Here is a 22,772-nt window from a genome sequence, read left to right as displayed (position 1 = left end):
ATGTCTGGAGAACCTGGCATAGCCATTCTCTATCTGCCTCTTCCTCATAAACAAATAAAATATTTTTGAAAGAATGATTATAAATACTCGCAAAGTAATCAAAGAAAACAAGCTCCTAAAAGAGAACACATGAAATCAACCTAACAAAATAAGGAGATTGATACAAGATATTAGTAAGGAAACAGAAATACTGAAGAAATAACAATCTAAAATACTAGAAATGAAAAACAGTAAGCCAATTTTTTTTAAAACTCTGTAGAAAATCTAAAAAATAGACTGGATCAAGGAGACAACAGACTATCTGAGCTTGAAGACAAGGTATAAAATTTACAAAATTCCCACAAAGAGAAAGATAAATAAATAAGAAAGTATAAATGGAAATTTTAAGATATTTGGGACACTGTGAAGAAATAAAAATAATTCAGGGCATAAAAGAAAGAAGAATTTCACTCTAAAGTCATAGTAAGTATGTTCTACAAAATCAAAGAAGAAAATTTCCCCCAAATAATGAAAGATGTCAATATAGATATAAAAGACATTTAGAACATCAAATAGACAAGAAAATTGAAAAGTCTTTTTAACATATTATGATTAAGATACTAAACACACAGACTAAAGAAAATATATTGAAATCAATAAAAGAGAAAACACTCAGTTACCTATAAAGGCAAGCCCATCTGAATAACAGCAGATTGATCAACACAAAATTTAAAAGCAGAAGAGCTTGGAATACCACATCCCAAGTTCTAAGAGACAACAGCCAACCCAGACCACTCTATTGAGCAAAGATATCTGTCATAATTGAAGGAGAAAGAAGAAGAACTTTCCATGATAAAACAAATTTTTTTTGTTTAAAAAGCAGGATTCTTCAGTTTGTTGCCTCTAAGAAAATCACCATACCATAAAAGGCAGACACTACCTTAAGGTGAAAGAATGGAAAGTGGGATTTCATTTCAAACATATGGGCAAAGGAAACAAGTAAGTGTTGCTGTGCTAATATCTGATAGTTTCAAATAAACATTCATTAAGAAAGATAAAGCACATTGTTTATGGTAATTAATGGAGTAATATAACAAGAGGACATTGAGATTCTAAACATATATGCATGGGTGCACCCAATTTCATTATGCAAATATTACAATAATAATGGCTGACTTCAATACCCTACTCTCACCAATTGACAGGTCATGCCACCAAGAAATAAACAGAGAAACATCTGGATTAAATGACATTATAGAACAAATGGGCTTAACAGACATATATAGAACATTCCATCCAAATGCTGCAGAATTCACATTCTGTTTAGCAACACATGGCACTTATTAATAATATGTATCCTATATTATAACACAAAGCAAACATGAACAAATACCAAAAAATTGAAGTAATTACTTATATTCTGATCACAATGGGATAAAACTAGAAATCAGTAGCAACAAAGACCACAGAACATACACAAGTTATGGAAATTAAATAATACACTACTGACTAATGATGGGTCATTGAAGAAATCAAGAAGGAAATAAAATATTTCCCAGAATCAAATCATAAAATATATCAATGCCTATAAGATATATTGAAGGCAGTCTTGAAATGGAAAGTTACAGCTTTAAGTGCCTACATCAAAAGCTATGAGGGTCAAAAATAAATAACTTAATTCTATACCTGAAGCCTTTGGACAAAGAAACCATAAATTGTTACAAAAATAACTTCAGGACCAGGGGTAGGAAAGCTTCTAGTGAGCTGTTAGTTAGGGAGGTCTCTGATGCTCCCAAAACGTTACAAGCTATTGCCAAGGCTGTTGGGTGTCCAGTAGAACTATATGGTAAGACCCATTGCAGGCTATTGCCAAGGAAGTTGGGTGTCCAGCAGAACTATATGGTGAGACCCAGCTGTTGAATACCCCACATGCTTGGGCTGCAGGTCACTCAGAAATCAAGCTGAAGCAGTGTTGGAAGCCTCCTCCTTGTTGACTAGCTGTCAGGAGGCTGGAAACAGCTATGTAGCCTATTAGGGAGAAAATTCATCAAAAATCTTAACCAGCAGTGGACCCTTCAAACTTCATATCTGGCCAGCCAGGCCAAATGTCTTAACTGGTACAATGATAGTTTATCTGTTATGGGGAAACCAACTAATCTGTGGTTGGATATGAGGCCCACTCCATGAGAGAGAATTCATGCCTGGTATTACAGACTATCAAAAGTATATGGCTGGGAAGATCATAAGCTCTAGGGAGGAAACTGCTGCTGTGGTTTGGCTAAATGGATTGCCCACAAAATTTCCCTCTAAACACGTACACTTATGCTCACATGTTAATGCTCATCTCAATTTTGGTCAAAGAAGCTTCTGTTTTCAGACAGTGGTGACTCAAAACTCACCAAAGGTGCTGAGAAGCAGTGACAGTGGAGAGTTCAGCATTGAGACATCTCTGTCATCCCCTACAAGGTTCAAGGGCCATTGCAAAAGAGGTGGACAAAAGAATGTAAGACAAATTAAAAGGAGGAGTCCTTTGCAATACTATCTTCCAGATACACAGTGGTAATGACATTCATGAGCTTATAGTAACTGGTGCAGCCTACACAAGATATACATAATAGGAGGGGAAATGATGACATGAAAATAGAACAGGGACTACTTGGAAATAAGAAAAATATCCAGTGGTGGGGGTGAAGATAGGGGAGGGGAAACAAAGGGTGATGGTAGGAGGGAATATTATTATGGAATATTACCTATATTATGGAGGTTGTCAATAAAAAGTTAAAAAATAAGAATAGTACTTGCCTTTAGAATTCTCATAATGATCAAGTTCATCAAGGTAAATTTATTTATGCATTTGATAAATACATATTAACATAATTGACTGTCTCAGACACTGAACATAATAAAGCAAATGACAATTGCATAATTATGACACATCACACAAGGATCTCAGAGAGTATCAGACAGTTAGATGTGGACACAAGTAATTATAAAGAGTGATAGGTTCTAGGAAGGAAAAGTACAGGCCACAGTGAGGTTTTATAATATTGTCATCTTATAATATTGGATCCAGAAATATTTCCCTAATATCTAACACTAGGGGAAGAAGAAATAGGTTATTGTTAGCAGAAAGATTTCCATGTACAAAAAGCATGTGGTGAAGAGAAATAACAATCCACAAGAGGAAAAGAGAATAGCACAGGTGAGGCTGTGGAAATAGGCAAGGAGCCAGATGGCATCAAAGACCATAGGAAATGCTACTCATCATAAAGTTAACGGAAAGTCACTAGAAGGATTTGGTTATGTTCACATTTCAGAAAGATCTGTTTCAAAGTAACCACTGGCTGAAGGATTGGATTGGGAATGAGGAAGCCAATAAAGGGGTGCTGTAGTGATCATGTTGGTAGTGAAGAAGGAAATGGATGCAGTAAGTAAAGGGGCGAAATCTAGTGGAATATGTAGTAAACATGCTGGTTGAGAGTTACAGAATGAGAGAGAGAGAGAGATGCCACAGAGGATACTTAGATTTCTCAAACATTTTTGAGATATTCCAGAGGAAATTTTACATGTGTAGAAACCAGATGAAATCCTGAACCATAGATTAAAAACTTGGTAATAATTTGCTCATGAACTTATATAACTGAAAGTATCACATGGATAGATCATTTATGGAGAGAAAGCAGAGTGAGGATTTAAGAATGCCTACAGGGTGGTCTTTTGTAACTCCGCAAAAGCTTCTCTGATATCACAGTGAAAACAGAGCACAGAGTAGAATTGATCAGGGACAAAACAGTAGTGAGAGAAGCAGGGTCGGCACATGCAAAGTCCTGTCTGAGGAACACGGGTGTGAAGGGGCCAAAACCAGGACAGCACCCCTGCACAGGTATGTGAATAGAGACATGGTTTCTGTGTGAGCCAGGTGTTGGGACACTGAGCAAGTTCCCCAGGTACTTCTTTCTTATGAAATAAGGGGTGAGGTCATCAACAGAGGGCTGAGGGCTGAGGGCAGGGGACCAGATGCAGTGGAAGTTCAGCACAACTGAATGTGGATGTATCGAGAGCCCAAGTAATGGTTCCCCTGTCACCTCTAACTTATTGTCAGTTCCCCAGCCTTACAATAAATGTACACTTGCATTTACTGGGTATAGGATTTTTCCAAATGGATAATGATTTTTTTTTAATGTAGAAAAAAGTGTAGAACATTAGAAAACTAGTCAGGATGCCATGGAACAATAAGACATACACTATTTATCTAAGGAAGAAGATGGTGAGGATTAGAAGACCCAAGATTAGGAGGATCAAGAGCATGATGCCTGTCAGAGGAGCCCATCAGAAACAATCACAACAGGAGAATCTGAACAAGCCAGGTGGGAGAGCAACACATGATGGATGCACAAATTATGAATGCCTCATTCAGTAACTATATAGTGAGCCAGTTTTAGGTCATGACTACAGAGCTACAGTACCAAGTACATAAAACAACTGGTGAAATAATACTTGGACTCAACTTATATCACTATTAGGAAATAATTATGAATATGCCAACTCTCACACAGGGGAACTCCTACGGCATTCAAAGCCCTCAGAGCTAGACACTCAGCTCCTACCCACTTTTCAAATGCTCCTCCACCTTCCTTCATTGCCCACTCTCAATACGAGGCATGATGAGATGCTCCTGAGCAGACTTCAATCAAGAGCAGTGCTCAGCCAACAGCACCTAACTGGGCCGCAAACGCCCACTGCTGTGGTGCTCCTCTTTGAAGAAATACGAGCCCCAGAAGGAAAACAGGTCCTCCTTCTGCACGAGATCATGGGAAAGACAGGTAGAGAGGGCAGATATGCACAGTTTTCAAAGGACAAGCCCAAGACAAGCTTTTCCTGACAGGAAAGCAGACTTTATTCTTCTTCCTGATGAAGGAAATGGTACTTGCTATGAGTGTTTTTACTCAAGGAGACCAAGGCCCACTGGAGAGCCCAAAGGGAGCCCTCAGTCCTAGTCATTACACCTCTCTCCTGAGGACAGAGGCTTGTCCAGACTGACGGAATGTCTACAATCCAAGGGATTATATGAGCAAGAGTGCTGCTCCCATAGTGAGCTTGACAACCTGTTCCAAGGTGTGATAGCAATAGGTACCAAGGATACTCAAAACATACCAAAGCATAAATCCAGACGATTCTAAGAGCTCAACACTAAAGTAGTCTTAAAACACATCCACCAAGGCTCTAAGGTTTCGCAGAAGTGGGAGCAAAAAGATTGTAAAAGAAATAAGATGGGAGGGACTATCCAGAGGCCTTGCCCCCACCACAATGACTGACTGCTGCTCTAACAACTCAGAGTCCACAACCCCATGTTAAATACCAGCAATCCCATGGAGGAGAGCCCTCAGTGGAATGGGGGCAGGAAGGAGAAAAATAGAACCAAGAATGATATGTCCATATAAAGTTTCTACTTAGAATAAAGAAATGCCAAAAAGAATGGGTCTGGTGGGTCATTAGGTATTATCATATAAATATAAACTAAAGGTGTAAAAATGTAAGCTCAAATTCAGGAAACTGAAAATTGGAGGATCTTGGAAGAATTAAAATGATAACATTGATTAGAGGAGTAGTTAATGAATTAGTGAAAGCACTAATGTTGCTCTTCCAATTAAGTAAATTAGTAGATGACCTGCTATAAGGCTAACTGTTAGGCACACTGACAAGGTTATCGGTTGAATATATAGACTGATAGTTTCAATAAAAATAAGCACAGGAATTGAAGGAGTTGGTGTCCCACGTGGTAGTAAATGAGCTAATAATGCTGTTATGATTAAATCCTATTACAACTGCTCCAGATCCTTGACAACTAGCTATACTAAGGTTAAGGTCACTTTGCATTAGGTGTAAACATGTGAGGTAATAAACCTAATAGGTTTTGACAATAAAAACAACAAAATTAGTATTAAGGATCATTTTCAACCTTTATTTATTAAAATAAGCCATACTAATCATTGTGGAAATGAAATTACTCAGTTTTTCATTAATTGGCTACACCAGCACAGTAGGTCCAGTTCTGTGCAGGGTAATAAAAGAGGCAAATAGAGCTCATTCTTTTAGATTACCAAGGATTTTTAATTCCTTTACCTTGTATGTTAAACACTATACAAAATTCTTGATTAAAAAAAAAAAACTAGGAGCTATAAAATAAAGGTATTGAGGGAACATTTGGGGGTGCAAAGATAGAAGGCTGACTAAGAAGAGAAAACACCCCAAGACTGATTCCCACAGCAAACATCCTTGCCCACCAGAAAGCTTCTCAGTTTCAGAGTAAAGATAGGTATACAACAGATGGTGAAATACACTTCGATTCCAGAGGTCCTACAGTGGTACCAATGAGAGTTTTAGGTATTTTCTTTCTAATTTTTGTTGTTGTTTTTGAGGCAGAGGCTCATTCTAGCTCAGGCTGACCATGAACTCAGGAGTGATCCTTGTACCTCAGACTCCTAAATGCTGGGATTAAAAGTCTGTGTTACCACACCCTGTTTACTTAGGTATTTTTTATCTTTTTACCATTGTCAAAGCTTACCGTTAAGCATAGACAATAATCTTCAATACCCTCTCCAGAAAACGCTGCGGATAGTTACTACCAAGCAATGGAGTGTGACACTGAAAGCAAAATGTATTTTCCAACCAAATACAAAATGGGTTTTTGCACGGAGGCCTAGAACCCAGAGTCTGCAAGTGTGCTGATAGAGTATGAATGAGTTCCTAAGGGAGAGGTCTGGGAACCAAAGGTACAGAAGAAATGCAGTTCTAAATGATGAACACTCAATGCTTAAAGCAAATCCATTCTGGGGTTGGAAATTTATGCACATTTCTAGCTGAATTGAAAATATAAACTAAGTAGAATAAATCAAACAACTTGCAGGACATTAAGGAAACCCCCATATTCTAGGAGCTAGATTATTTTTCCACATTGAAAACCAAATCTATTGTCATGTGTATGTTAGGCACACTCTACCATTAAGCTATATCCACAGCCCTTGGACCTTTCCTTTAAGACACTAATTCTCTGAAGAAAGATCTCAACAATGAAAACTTGAAAACAATGAGGAAAGAGATTGAGAAAGATAATAGAGAATGAAAAGACCCATTGCTTGTGGATAAGCAGAATAAGTATTGTGAAGACAACAATATTATCAAAAATAATCTACATAAGCCTGCCATGGTGGCTCATGCCTATAATCCCAGCACTTGGGAGGCAGAGATAGGAAGATTGCCATGAGTTCAAGGCCACCCTGAGACTACATAGTGAATTCCAGGTCAACCTGGGCTAGAGTGAGACCATACACTGAAAAACAAAATAATGATAATAATAATAACAATAATAATAATAATCTACTCAGGGCTGAAGAGATGGCTTAGCAGTTAAGGCACTTGCCTGCAAACCCTAAGGACCCAGGTTCAGTTCCCCAGTACCCATGTAAGCTAGATGCACAAAAGGTAGCATATAAATCTGGAGTTTTCTTGCAGTGGCTTGGGAGCCTGGTGCACCCATTCTCTATATCTGCCTCTTCTCTCCCTCTCTCTTTCTCTCTCCAATAAATAAATAAAATATTTTTTAAAAAATAATAATCTAGGGCTGGAGAGATGGCTTAGCGGTTAAGCGCTTGCCTGTGAAGCCTAAGAACCCCAGTTCGAGGCTCGGTTCCCCAGGTCCCACATTAGCCAGATGCACAAGGGGGCACACATGTCTGGAGTTCGTTTGCAGAGGCTGGAAGCCCTGGCACGCTCATTCTCTCTCTCCCTCTATCTGTCTTTCTCTCTGTGTCTGTCGCTCTCAAATAAATAAATAAATAAATTTTTTTAAAATATTAAAAAAAATAATAATCTACAGATTTAATACAATAGTCCACCAAAATCCCAGTGACATTTTTCTCAGAAATAGAAAGGAAAATTTTAAATCTCATTTGAAAGCTAAAGCATTCAACAGAGAATTGTGTCAAAAGTATTATTATATCTAACTTCCAGCAATATCACAGAGCAACAATAATAAAAATATCATCGTACTGGCACAAAAACAGACACATGAATCAATAGAACAGAATAGAGAACCCAGTTATAAGTTCATGAAGCTACAGCCACATAATTTTTGATAAGGACATCAAAAATATACATTGGAGAAAAAAGTCTTTTCAACAAATGGTGCTGGGAAAACTGGATACTGCATGTAAAGAAATAAAACCAGATCTCTATCTCTCACCTTGTACCAATATCAATGGAAAATGGACCAAGGACCTTAATGTAAGTCCTGGAACTGTTAGAGGTAAAGTAAGGAAAATTCTTAAAGATACAGGCATAGGAAATTCCATGCTGGGTAAGATGGCAGCATAGAAGCCACAACAAAGCAGCCTACAGGGGAAATAAACAGAAAAACAACAAAACACACTCTTTTGTCAAAAAGTGAAGGTGTGTAAGAAATTATCGACCACAACAGGGAAGTAGGAGAGACCCAGAGCTTCTAGAGACCACAGAAGCAGGCAGCTCCAGCAGCTGCATGGGCCTGGCAGCTACCAGCTCTGCCTGAGCCACAGAAGAAGCCAGGTGAAGGGATTTTCCACTCATACCAGCCTCCTCGCAAACTCAAGAAGCCTGAAGGAGAAGACAGGAGGGTCCAGCTGAACGGCTTATGAGGAAGAGGATCTTAGAGACCAGCTACACAGCTCTGGTACAATTTCAGATAGCCCCTCATCCAGCAACTACCAGTGCCAGCGACCCACAGAGACCTGGGGAAGAGAACTCAGCTACATAGCACAGAGCAAAGATGGTCAGAGCAATGATCTGCCAACCCAGCCAGCCTACCTGAGCCTACAGTGCAGTAAAGAGGGACCCAAGCAGACAAGCTGCACAGCTGAGAACAAAGCCATCCCAAAAGATAACTTATATCAGTTTAGAACCCACCAAAAAAGCCTGGTACATAGGCCTGCATTGGAAGTGATAATCACACCTTCCATGTCAGGGCAGGCTATGGGGTAAATCTGATGGATAGTTGGATTTGCCATTCTTAAATAAGCTATGTTTTGGGGTTGTCCTTTGTTGCTTCCTGATTTATACTGCCTTTGTCTCTTCTTCTGTCATTTGTGAGGGCAGGGTCTCACTCAGCAAGAGACTGACCTGGAACCCTTTACAAACCAGAAATCTCAGCCTCCCAGTTGACAGGCATAGATAGCATAATTGGACTCCAATTATAGCAGAAAGTAAACGAATAATTTGTTCCCAATATCTCTAACCATTTAACAGGGCATATTTAGTATTTATTTTTTGGATATTTATTTTTAATTTTCTGAGACATACAGAGAGAGATTTTGTGTGTGTGTATACCAGGGCCTCCTGCCATTATAAACCTACTTCCAATGTATAAGACACTTTGTCCATCTGGCTTTACGTAGGTATTGGGGAATCCAACCCAGGCTGTCAGGTTTTTCCAGCAGGTACTTTTAACTGGCAAGCCATCTCTCCAGCCCATATTTAGTATTTCTATGCCTCCTCACTCTCACACAAGCAAGTCATATTAGCAATTAACCTTATCCAAATTTCTCCTCTCCTGCCCAACCTCTATTCATTCCTTATCTCACCACTCAAATACTGTTCCCCTTTACCCTTAAAAAAAACATAAAAATTCACCTTCTACAACCAATACTCTAATGACAGACTGTGCAAACTGAAGGAAACAAATTAGTAATATACAAAATATCCTACACCTGAGCAAAACCAGAACTACCAACAAACTTGGGAGAATGGCCGTGACAACTAAGAATCTGAAAGAAACTCACTAGTAAGAATGAAATAACTTATAAAATACAAAACAAACAACCAAATTAGGACAGAAGGGGAAAGGAACAAATAAAATCAGGGGAAAACTATCCATTTCCATTAATGCCTAAGACATCACAAAGAAACACAAAGTAAGGGCCAGCAGACACAATGAATGGCCAGCTCCAGAATCAGCAAATGACTCTGTCACAAGGAAAAATAGGCAAGTAAGTGATGAAGAGGGATACCTTTCCTTTCCCTCCAGCCAGTGCAGGCAAGCCCACAGGGTGCTACAGGCACCAGAGCAGCACAGACATGTGCATACACCACACATAAACACACACACACCACCACCACCACCACCACCATCACTGCACTACACATTTTATGAACATGAAAAAGACGATGAAAAAAGAAAAATGGCAATAACCCAACACTTCCCAAATCCAGGTAATAAGTGACTATTCATATTTTAAAAGCTCAAATGAACCCAACAATAACAAGAACAAAGAATCCCAAACTGAGACACATTGACATCAAAAGTCAAAAACAGAAAAAAAAATTGAAGGCACAAGAAAAAGAATATCATATATGAGGGAGCACCCTTGAGCTTCAGTACGTTTCTGTTTTTCTTCTTCAAGAGAGATGAAGCAGACTGGAAGCAAATGGGATAAACAATGCAAAGTGTTGAGAGAAAAATGAAAACAGAAAATTAGATCCAGTAAGACTGCCCTTCAGAAATGAGGGAAAACATAAAAGGAAAGAGATTTTAAAAGTATATTTATGAAAAACACTTTAGTTAATGGGGGAAAATTAAAAGTGGTAAAGAGGGACAGCCTTTCCACAAAGATCTGAATCCAGGAAAATATACCTACTTTTATGACTCATTCAGCACAGTATTGGAAGTAGCATCAAGATCAATGAGATAAGAAAAAGAAATAAAAGGAATAAGAATCAAAGTAAACTGATCTCTATTTGAGGACAACAAAAGACTATGTATAATCTCAAAATTCCGGAGATTGTATTAAAATATTAGAGAAGTAAATTCAATGAAGTTTCAGCATACAAAATCGGTATAACATTTATATAACAGTATAACATAAAAATCAGTCTAACACTTATAAATAATGACTTGACTAAAAAAGGAGTAAGCAATAAGATAAAAACAATACAGTGGCATCCAGAGAGATTGCTCAGCAGTTAAGTGTGCTTCCTGCACAAGCACAGGGGGCTGAAAGAGGAGATAACACCAGAGTTCAAATCTCAAGATCCCACATAAACACTGGCCTGGTCATAGGCCTGAAACCCCAGTCTCTTAGGGAAGCAGAGACCCAAGGGTCACTGGAGCCCCACAGCCACATTCAAAGTGCACAACTAACATAGTTATCAGGGAGTAACTAAAAAAAATTCTTTTTTTAAAGAGAGATCCATTTCTTTTTATTGTTGTTGTTGTTTATTTTTATTTATTTATTTGAGAATGACAGACAGAGAGAGAAAGAGGCAGAGAGAGAGAGAGAGGAGAGTGGGCACGCTAGGGCTTCTAGCCACTGCCAATGAACTCCAGATGTGCATGCCCCCTTGTGCATCTGGCTAATGTGGGTCCTGGGGAATCAAGCCTTGAACCAGGTTCCTTAGGCTTCACAGGCAAGCGCTTAACCGCTAAACCATCTCTCCAGCCCTAAAAAAAAAAAAAAAAATCTAATAAAAGAAACATGTAAAGTAATAGAAAAGAATGGCAGGCACAAAAAAAAAAAAAAAATCAACTCACAATGGATTGAACCTAAATGTAAGGCCTGAAGCTGTAAGACTCCATAAAGAAAATATAGGAACAAAGTATACATTAAGACCAGTTCAAGAAAACATGGCATTAACTTTGAAGTCAGAGAGGAGTTTGAATCTGTTCTATTGATTTTACAACAGACCTTTATCTCTAAATAAAGAACTGTGTGGATTATTCTAAGGGTATGATTATTATTACTATTTGTCGTGTAGGATGTACATGCAGCTTCCATAACTAGGCAGTTAGAACTCTCCACAGTTTCATCTCAGGTAGGCCGCCCAGCCCTCACCCTCACGGTCCCCGGGCATACAAATCTCAATTTAAAATGTGCTACTTTGGCAGAAAAGATATACTTTCTTACTCTCATACCTTCTACTCACACTGTAGTCCAGACAAGGCCCATAAACTTTCTCTGATTAAGAACCCAGGGATTTTGCAGTGTGCCAAACTTAAAGATCTGACCACCAGTTCCAGAATTCCCAACAATGTGCAGCTATCTTCCACCTCTAGAAGCATCTGCAGAGACGCAGAGGCCAAACCACCCAAAATGACCCATCCTTTACACAGCTATGCCTATCACAGAAAGTGTGTTATTTCACACACAAGCAGGGTCGGTGTAATCTAACCTTACTGGAAATAGTTTTTAATCACTTGATAGTATATAGGATGTTCTATCCCTCTAAGACTGCAGGTCCGAAACCCACTGGCAATCTTTGAGTCTAGGCAGGATAGGGCCACTGTCATTTGTCTTAGAGTCCATTGAGTCTGAGATGTACCAAGCTCATTTGCATATACCACGAATCATGACAGTCCCTGTGCTGCAGTTCCTGAGAGAACCAAGCTATTGACTCTGACCTACCTTCCCAACTGAGCAGTGGGTAAGGTGGCTAGGATTCTGAAAACCTAGCAAGTTCTCTCAGCCCTTTAAGAAAAAAGGGTTTATCTCCCCATGAGGCAAGACTGATCACCTGCAATTACATGAAACACTATTGGCTCAGTACAAAACACAGTTGATTTTATGAGCGACCCGGTTTATGAGCACAATCCTCAGATAGATGTATTATTATAAATGGACGATGCTCAAGACAGGCATACTGATAGGTCAGCAACTTGGTCACGTATCACAGTGCCCCCCTGGAGTTGAAAGCATTGTCACTTTTCTAAGCCTCAAACTGCTAGCCCACTACTAGAAAATTGCCTACTGCCTGCTTGGCTCAACAAGACACCCTGGGATAGCTAATATGTGTACATGAACAGCACCACTATATTCCTTATAAGAGGTGTATGGCTCCATGCTGGTAATTTTCACAAACACTAGCCCTTGCCTCCAAGTAAGGGTCCCTGCTGCAGCCACACTAACCTCTCATTCTGGATGTCTGCTGATGATCATTCTGTGGGACCCCAGTGCCACACTCCTATTTTAAAAAGCTTTGGTTTGAGGCTGGAGAGATTGCTCCATGGTTAATGTGCTTGTCTGCAAAGCCTAATGACCTGGGTTTGATTCCCTAGTAGCCACATAAAGCCAGATGCATAAATGGCACATACATCTGCAGTTCACTGGCAGTGGCCCTGGTATGCCCATTCTCTCTCTCTCTCTCTCCTTACAAAATAAATAAATAAAATATTTAAAAATAAATAATAAATAAAGCTTCCATTTTGCCTGGATCCATTTTTTTTTATTTCTTTTCCCTAAATATTCATGGTTTGAAGACAAGAGACCAAGATTCTAGCACTAATTTACTATATGGTCTTGGGCAAGTGACCCAAACTATCAGATGTTTCCTTATATATAAAGTTAAGGTGTGAGAATGGTTCCTTTCAGCTATAAACATTTTTTAAGGTCAAACATAAAATCCGGATAGCATTTCAATAAAACAGTAAAAGGAAAGAAAATGCCTAATTCTCGAAATCTTTCTCTTATATTATTAAAAGAGTTTGGGGTTATTTTATACATACTTTGAGACATTTAAAATGAGAACAAACACTTCAAGCCAGTATTGATCCCAGTGCTGAGGAGATTGAGGTAGGAAGATTGCTGCAAGTTCAAGTTCGAGGCCAACCTATCTCAAAAAAATAATAATAATAAACTATAGCTAATAAAAATGAGAACATTTTACAAGGTAAAGAACAAGAAAGCCCTCACATGCATGATATTTAAAATGTGGCTCCATAGGTCACAACGCCTTCATCATGTATAAATAGAACATAACATTTACAACCACTTACAGTGTAATATATTTCTTTTGGCTGAGAGTTAATGTTCAACTACATGAATCTTTGAGAACACTGACTTTTTTCTTTATGCTAGTGAGCAAAGTAATGCTATTTTGTAAAGACACAAGGTCCTTGAAAGCGCAATCTAATTATTACTATGGGGTTTTGCAAATAATAATGGCTCCCATTCACTGAGCACCTACTTGGGTCTGACTCTATGCTTAATAATTTACATACATAATCTCATTCTTCCCAAAAGCCTTGAGAGCATGTGTAATTATGCCACTTCACTCATAAGAAAATCAGTCCTCAGAGAGAACACCAGCTTAGCTGAACAACCCTTAACTAAGAAACCAGGGCAAGAACCCAAGCCCGTAAAATCCTGCTCTGCCATTTTGCCCTGAAACAACATAAAATAAATTTATTCACTGTCTGAATCATAGTCATGAAATTTATTGAATTCTTATGCTACGATAATCTTTTTACTCCTTTCAGCAACCTTATCAGGCTAAGCACTCTTATTATCCATATTCTGAAGATATAGAAACTTAAGTGTATAGTAGTAAAATAACTTGTCCACAGCTGCACATTACAAAAAAGAGTTCACAAACTCTCCTTTACACCTAGATTCTGGTAGATGCATGAGAGCTAGAAGGAAAATATTCATTGCTTCTTGAGTTTCACAAATTGCGATCTAGAAGATTTGATTGATAAGGAGACCCTTGTAGACCTTCAGATGAATCATGAACTTTAACCGCTCTCATCACACCTATCCATATACAAGTACGCAGAGGGCAGAGATGACCTTGGAGAGTCACAAGTGTTCATGACCCAGTCTCAGCTGGTCAGCCTCCACACCTTGCTTTCTTTCCTTGTGAAAGTTCTATAGGATGTCTCTGCCAGGTAGCGAAGCCAGCAATCATGACGATGGTGGCGGTGAGGATGGTGGCAGCAACGCAAGCTCCACCGTCTCTCCTCCTGATGCCATCCCACCACTGCAGAGACCGCTTCCAACTGTGAATGTCAGAAATCATTTATGAGGGAAAGCGTGATAGACTCATCCATTCAAAATCCTAAAACTTAGCATATTTCGTTTTGAAAAGAATCATAACCTATATTTTCCCAGCCTAAAAAGACGCACATAACAAATATTTTGTCAAAGAAATGAGGGAAACTTGAAAATGAGGAGCAGAAATAATATATGGCTAGTTGTAAAATGTTTTAAATGTCATAAAGTTCATGATAAACTTTAATTCTAAATAAACCCCTTGATGTTGTAAACATACACTGTGTTGGAGTGTTTTAAAATTTATATACAGAATCAAATTCTCCATTGCAACATGAATTTTCCAGTACCTTTTCAATGCACCCTATGAAAACACACAGATGTAAGGATGAATGCTTTATGATGGCAGCACATTGGAACCAGTGTAGTGGGCTTATGTCAACGTTTCCATTTAAGACTCTTTTTCAGCAGGTTAATGGCTAAACTATAAAAATGTGATTGTGAATTCTGGCAAGTTCATTCTTAGTAAGTAACATTTTTAACTGAGTAGTAACTAAAAGCAGTGGTTTACCATTGAGATGGTTTTAATGATTTTGAGGAACATACAGTGTACAGGTAAGGCACACAAAACTTTTGTCAACTAAATTTATAGATAGATTTTTGAAGGTTGTTACCAAATCAATTTAACTTGGTCTTTATGTCTAAAAGCAGAGTGAAATGAGGCAAGTGGGCATGAACAGTCTCACTGGATATGGCATGCATCAACAAGAGCATTAATATTTTTCCACAGCTGCTCATCACAGTATTTGGGATCCAGGTTTTCCTACAAGGGTGATGTGCAAAAAGTAATCATGAAATTCATTTTAAAAAGAGACTCAACTGTTAACTGAGTTGAGAATGTGGGATAACAGTTGAAGATGTGTTAAGGTGTCAGCTCTCTCTACCAGTTGCTGGTTAGCATCACCCAGGCAAGCTGTTTAACCTCAATGTGTCTCAACCTTGTCATGTTAAGCTGATCATAAGGACAGGAGATATGACTTCGTGGGCACACACTTGCCGAGCAAGCATGGTGACCTGATTTAGAGCCACAGAACCCCCATACAGCAGGATACAATAAAAAGAGTTGTAACCCCAGCATTTCTGTGACAAGATGGAATGTGAAGACAGAAGAATCCAGAATCTCAAGGGATAGCCAGCCAGGCACTCACAGCAGTGAATCCACACTCAAGATCATCTTCCTGTCTTCACATGCACACCAAAGCACATGGACACACTCACACACAAACACAGGATGCATAAGAACATACACATATCGCACATCTACCAAGAAACCTAATAAAAATAACCAAATAATGAAATAATACAGTGCCTAGCCATTCATTAAAAAATTATAATCTCCTAGATCAAGTAGTTGTAAACTAAACTTTTTATAACACGCTTTGTTTGAATATAAAATATTCTTAAATTATGGAAAATGTAAATTAAGTACTATTGTTCTTAGGAACTATATGCGTTGGGAGAATGTACGCTTTTAACAAATGCTTAATTCTCTAAGGTGGCCAATATGAAGAATGGCAAGTCATCTCAATGCCTGTTAATTTCTTTGCTATTACAAAACACTGTCAGTAAAATGTGACTTAGTAGCAGAGCCACCCAAAGCCCCTGATGTTCAAGTCAACAAACATTACTGAGTACCCACTTTCTTTAAGGAAGATGTCCTGGTGGTAGAGCCAGTGGTAGAGTGCTTGCCTATCATACAAGAGACCCTGAGTTCTGCCATCAGAATAACAAAAAACAAAAGGGAAAAACAGATACCGAAGATCAAATGGAATGCAGATTGATCACAACACCCCAGACAACACCGACTACAAATTTACAGATGGATCTATCAGAACTATGCCCTATTCTAACAATGAGAAAATGGCCAGAGACACAGCAACATGACTAGACACCATGCTTCTCTTAAGTTCCACTCTCATCACACTCCATCTTATTTTATGAATTTAAGGCTCATTTGCCACATTAAAATCTATTCTAATTGTGCTCTACTGGCTTACTGGAATTAAAAACAGAAAAGGTACAAGTAGTCCCTTGGGGCCCTCAGGCCTGGTTTTTATCTGGACAAATGATAAAAGCACCACACACTGATAGTTCAGTATTCAAGGTGACACCCAAATGAGAGAGCATCGATGCAGGACCAAAAGATGGCAAGACATCAGAGTACATCAAGGAAAACTGTTCAGAACACCAAGCTCAAGGGTAGGGTACAGTTCTAGGAATGGGGACAAGTTTCCATTCAATCTCCTTGGGTCTCCTGACTAATTTCACAGGCATCTTTTGTTCTTCTTAGCCAGCACCCATTCCTTCAGGAAAGTGGTCACTGCCTCCTATATATTCCAGTTATATTACACTGGTTCTCTTTCATTACACAGTAAATTTAATGAAAGTCAGGCAATGCCTACCACTAGGCTCACCACTGCATCTCCAGTGCCTGGCACTAAGTAGATCATTGGTGGATATTTGTGAAGGCATAAAACAAGAGGCTCATTGAGCTCAATTGTCCTTCCAAGAAGATCAAGAAAGATGCTAGCTGAGTTTCTGGTATTGCATCCAGATGCCTGGTCAGGGCCTTTTTCTGGGGTTTCTCAGTCCAAATTCTAGTGATAGAAGAGGGAAGGTATTGAGAGGGCAGTGCATCAAAAGCCAGCAACACAGCCCCAGGAATTTGATGAGAAACAGATGCAGAAAACTGAATGAGACAAAGTAGAAAGTAGAAAGTGCAGGCTGGAAACACAAGCTAAGTAGCTGTTGAAGATTCCTGAAGATGGCCAAAGGTCTCCGGAAAGCCACAAAGCACTCGCTACCAACTCTGTTCCTGGCTGAAGACACAGACTTAGTGAACCCCGAGATGTAATAAGGAAAAGAAAAGGGGGGTCATGATAGAATTACATAACAAAAGAACAGCATGGGAACAAGCAGGGCAGACCAGATGAAAACATAGCTTTGGCCAAGCTAAATCCTTGGAAGCTCAATTGGAAAGGTAAATTTGAGTCAACAGCTGCCGTGGTAAACAAGTAAAGGAGTTGGTCTTTGCTCCATAAGCCTTAGTGGCGCCTCAGCAGGGCTGTCAGCAGGCCTGGTCAGTGCTCTGCTTCCTGGCTGAAGAAGACAGTCCCTGACTTACCAGGAATCTACATTCCACATTTCAGACTTCATCAACTACCAAGACTGTGCTTGGAATTGTAAATTACGATCTCTCCCCAGCTCCTGACAGGAGTCCCGACCTCCCCCCAAGGGAAGCGATGCACACGGCTGTGCTCTGTGCAGATATGAGGGCGATGGGCCAGGTGCAGTGACTGTCCTTTCGGCTTTCAGTCCCAAGCCATGGTGTGCTTGTGGAGGGGAGGAGCAGTGCTATGTGTGAAGCCAGAGAAGACGGTACCTCTTGCACACTAGTGCAGGCTAGTGGGGAAACAGTTCGTGGGAATGGAGACGACTCTCAGTAGCAAACAGGGAGAGCGAGAAAGACAGCTTTCCTCACTGTACCTGAAAACTTAGCTTGAAATGTGCACACACTTTTTACAGCAACTTAAATGACTGGATCTGAGCCCTGTCCACTCGTCAGCCATGACGACTTGGTTCCCATTTAGTGGAAATTCGCTCTGGTCCTCACTCAGATTGTTGCTCTCCCTCCTGGAGCTCCAACCAGTCCCAGGGATAGGAGGCAGAATACAGAGACAACAGGCTCCTGGGCTTGTGCCTGGCCAATGCCACACGAGCCTCAGCCCTCCCCTCCCCGGCACAGGACAGGTAAGAACTGCCACGCAGGGCTTCTGCAGGGAGAATGAGACTGTAGATGCAGAATGCTTAATGCCTGATACAGAAGAAGCAACACGCGATGCACATTTGTACTTTGCTTTCTTACTAACCACCCACCCTTCTAAGACCAGGCAAAACACAGAGAAGCACGTCAGCCCACAACCACCAAAGCCAAACTTTCCACCAAGATCTCCAGCCTCCCAGGTCCTCTTCCCTCCACACGTGCCTCTTGACCAGGGACCTCCTTGCCACTGAGCCCACACGGCAACTGCACACAGACAGAGCCAAGGTTTTGAACCAATCCCTCATTTCCGCTCACAGGTAGCAGACAAGAAGACATGTGAAAAGAGAGCTATCCAAAACACAAGCTTTTGGCTAGAAAACAAAACTCAAGAAGGTAGCTTTTTAATGACTAAATTATAACTCTCCTCCTTTTCCTTCCAATTCGAGCCAAAATTGTTTTTCCCTTTCCAGTAATGAATCAAGGGATAAATGAGTTGAGGTTGAGGTTTCTGTCTAGGCTTAAGGTTGGCTAGTAATATAAGAAGTGGATGTGGTTAAGTTAAAACTGAATTACTACTATCGGATATCTCACTGCATTTCTTTTGTACATTTGTCATTAGCCAAAGAAGTTTAACCAAATAAACCCATAAAGAATGTTCACTTACAATATGTAAATATAAACTTTGCCTTTTGTTCCATGAAACAGGGACTCTTCATCCTATAGGTGAACATGTACCTACCTTATCATGAGGATGCCATCCCAGTGAAAAGAGGAAAAAATACCATAATTAATCATGTTGTTTTTCTATAATACTGCATGACATAATAAATTCCAAGTATATTTATAACACCCTCTTATAGAAAAAGAGTGAGGAAAAGAATGAAGCACCACTTTAGGATGTTGACAAATATTTAAGAACTCTGCTAAGAAATGCACTAGACTTCATGGGTTCTGCTTCAAAATATGTTATTTCATTTCTTGTCACTATTTTAGACTTAAGCTGTCCAAAATTCAGCAGAGAAAAAAGGAAAAGATGGTGCTCTTCAATCAAAGTCCCTCTTGGTAACCAATGGGTTATTAAAGCAAAGCCTTCCAAAGCCATCCTACCCCAGAAGTCTGCCTGCCTATTCCCCTTCCCCATCCCCTTCCCTGTAGCCCTGGGGACCTAGTTCTCTCCCATAGGATCTCCTTCCCACAGTTAGTGAGAGATAGACAACAGGACCTGACTCATGCTGATTCATCCACAAGCCAAGAGCCTGAACAAAGTTTAAGCTGGTACACATATTATTAACATAGACATTTATTATTAGGGAAAGAAGAGGATCCATTTGAAACTAAAGCTGCTAATGAAAGTGTGCTATGCAGGTGAGGCAGGCATGCCAACAGTACATGAAAGCCAAAGTGATGAAAAGAAGAAGCAATATCAAACTGCTATAAGGAAGTCAGCTGATGCAGTGTGGAGAAATGGAGACAGCTGAGGCCAGTTCTTAGAGAAGACACGTTTCTGAGACTCCCATCTGGATCCTAAACAAACCTTATCTTAGGATTATTCTCTGTTCTTTGCAGTAGAAATGCTTGACATCTGACACAGTATCCACTGGACAATTAATACAACTATTTCTGAGCAAAGGAGAAAAAAATCTGTATTCCATAAAAATGCAAAATGCAAACAAAAAGATTCATGGTTCTTATGAAAAGTAGAAAACCTCTTACATGAATTTGTCTCCCATGCCACACAATACCCTGCCTTGAAGCTGGAGGCTTAAACAATGTCCACAGTTTCCAAGTAACACAGAACTGTAAACCACTCAAGATCTCCCAGGTTAACACCTGATATCAGGGCTAGGTTTGGTCAGATCTGAAGGCTTCACTAAGAGAAGAGCTGCCTCCTGATTCCTCAGCTTGCTAACTTCTCTGTGGTACAGAACTATAGGTCTTATCAGCTGGAGGCTGCCAATATCTAATCTGCTTATACTGTGGCCATTTGTTTCTTCAATGCCAGCAGAGGGCCTTTTACCCATTCTACCACAATGGAGACCTGTGTAATACAAAATAATAAAAAGAGTGGATATCTCATCACCTTTGTTTATTTTATTGAATAAAGGTAAGTCCTAAGTTCTACCATCCTTCAAGGGGAGGGAACTGTACAAAAGGTAAGAATATGAGGATCATATAGTCATTCTATCTGAAACATCAAACTATGATCACTAAATACCACATCTGTCTTTCTGTTTGCAAAGGTAAACAAACCCCCCTTGGAAATTTATTTAAAGATAGTTCTAGAGATAAACATTATCTCGAAATACAAAGTCACATACAAACATATATCCTCACTTTCAAATTAGTTCATATTTCTAAACTATAAGAATGTTATCATAGTATCAAGATTTATGAAGGCTATAAAATACGTTTTAAGGAAGAAAATGTCGATATCAACAGTGTGAACAAGCAGGAGGTCCTGCAAACTATAAGATCAACAAGCCAAACAACATGTACACATCTGTGCAACAGTGGCACACCAACTATGTGAATAATCAATGGTTCTCTGATTGGATAAGAGGCCAGCACAGTGGGAGAAAAGCCACACATGGTACTGAGAAACAAGTCAGAATGGATAGAAAGGTCATAGACTCCAGAGAGAAGGTCCTACTGGTCTTTGGCTAAGAAGAGTGCCTACACTCATCAAAAAGTCTCTTAAATAACTATGTTTATCCTCTTCATGCTGTTCTCATTCTTGGTTGGAGAATCTGGTGTTTTTTTTTCAACAGATGGCAGCAAAAATCAGGAAAAATCAAGATCTATCAATACAATAAGAAAACATAGCTGACTGCCTAGCACCAGAAAAGCCACCTCTAGTATATCTGCCCAAGTCCAGAAGCCATTGCAGAGGAAGCTGCAATTTAATCATGAGTGCTATCTCACTGCCAGCCTGCCAACCAGCTCCAGGGAGATGGCAACAGACACCGAGGACACTCAAAGCTCATCAAAGCAGAAATCCAGAGGTTGTAAAGAACCCAACGCTGAAGGAGATGTATAACACATCCACAAAGGCTCAGGGAACACTGCTGAGGAGGGAGCAGAGAGATAGTAAGACCACAAGACAGGAAGGAATATCCTGAGGCACAGTCTTCCTACCCTGCAGAAACTGACTATTGCATTAATAACATCATGGTGAGGGCCAGTGACCCCACTGAGGAGCACCCTCAGGGGAATGGAGGAAGGGGACAACCCAATGGGACTCTCACCAATGTGTGATCTGTTCATATAGTAAAGTTCATAATTAATAAGAATAAAAATACTCCTGGACCAAAGTGAGACCCTACCTCAAAAAACAAAAACAAAAACAAAAAAAAGAATAAAAATACAAAGAGAACAAATCATAGAAACAGATGAATATCAAAAACTCTGTAATCAGAGACAGAGAGAAGGATTAGCGGTTAAGGTATTTGCCTGCAAAGCCAAAGGATCTCAGTTTGATTCCCCAGGACCCACATAAGCCAGATGCACAAGAGGGTGCATGTGTCTGGAGTTCATTTGCAGTGGCTGGAGGCTGTGGCATGCCCATTCTCACTCTCTCTCTCAAATAAATAAATGAAAATAAAGTTTTAAAAGGTCTGTATTCAAATGTTCTTAGTATGCGTATATTCATGTAGTGGGTGAGACAATTCAGATGTCCATCCTTCAGTGGGTTAATGGCATAAAACAAAAAATAAAAGGAGAAAAGTGGAGGCCCACTCCATGGGAGGGAATATATCCCTGATACTGAAAACCTACAGCAGAGGTAGTCATGAGCCCTAGAGGCTGAACATCTGCTGCTATCTGGTGAAATGTATATACTATGCTCACCAAACTGCCCAGTAAGCACTTCTCTTAATGTTCATACTCATATATTAATGCTACTCTCACTTTTGGTTAGAGAGCCCTCTCTTTTCAAATGGCAGGGAACTTGGGATGACTCAGAGGGCATGATGGTACAGAGAAGAATTGACAAAGGAGTGCTCAGCCCTGAAATACCTCAATCACACCTTCCAAAGCTCAGGGTTCATTGCTGAAGAGGTGGTGGAAAGAATGTAAGAGCCAAAGGAAGGGTAGGACTACTTCCAATGTGTTCCTCCAGACACAAAATGGCCTAGATATCCATGACCTCTCAGTGCATGACACTACCTACACAAGACCAT

At 39.7% G+C, this 22,772-nt stretch overlaps 1 protein-coding gene across 5 annotated transcripts in view; it reads right to left on the bottom strand.

Moving 5' to 3' along the window:
- The window catches only part of Sugct (succinyl-CoA:glutarate-CoA transferase), a 689,766-nt gene that overhangs the window by 433,149 nt on the left and 233,845 nt on the right, over positions 1-22,772 (bottom strand). For 4 of the 5 annotated variants that reach the window (XM_045136223.1, XM_045136224.1, XR_006633861.1 and 1 more), the window contains exon 10: positions 14,624-14,779. The exons of the other annotated variant lie outside the window; for it this stretch is intronic. In XM_045136223.1, coding sequence (XP_044992158.1) covers positions 14,624-14,779 — 156 coding nt within the window. The remainder of the gene's footprint in view (positions 1-14,623; positions 14,780-22,772) is intronic. 5 annotated transcript variants of the gene reach the window in all.

The sequence above is a fragment of the Jaculus jaculus genome, chromosome 16 (genome assembly GCF_020740685.1).
Source record: "Jaculus jaculus isolate mJacJac1 chromosome 16, mJacJac1.mat.Y.cur, whole genome shotgun sequence".
In the NCBI taxonomy this organism is placed as follows: domain Eukaryota; kingdom Metazoa; phylum Chordata; class Mammalia; order Rodentia; family Dipodidae; genus Jaculus; species Jaculus jaculus.
This window is presented reverse-complemented; position numbering and strand designations above follow the sequence as displayed.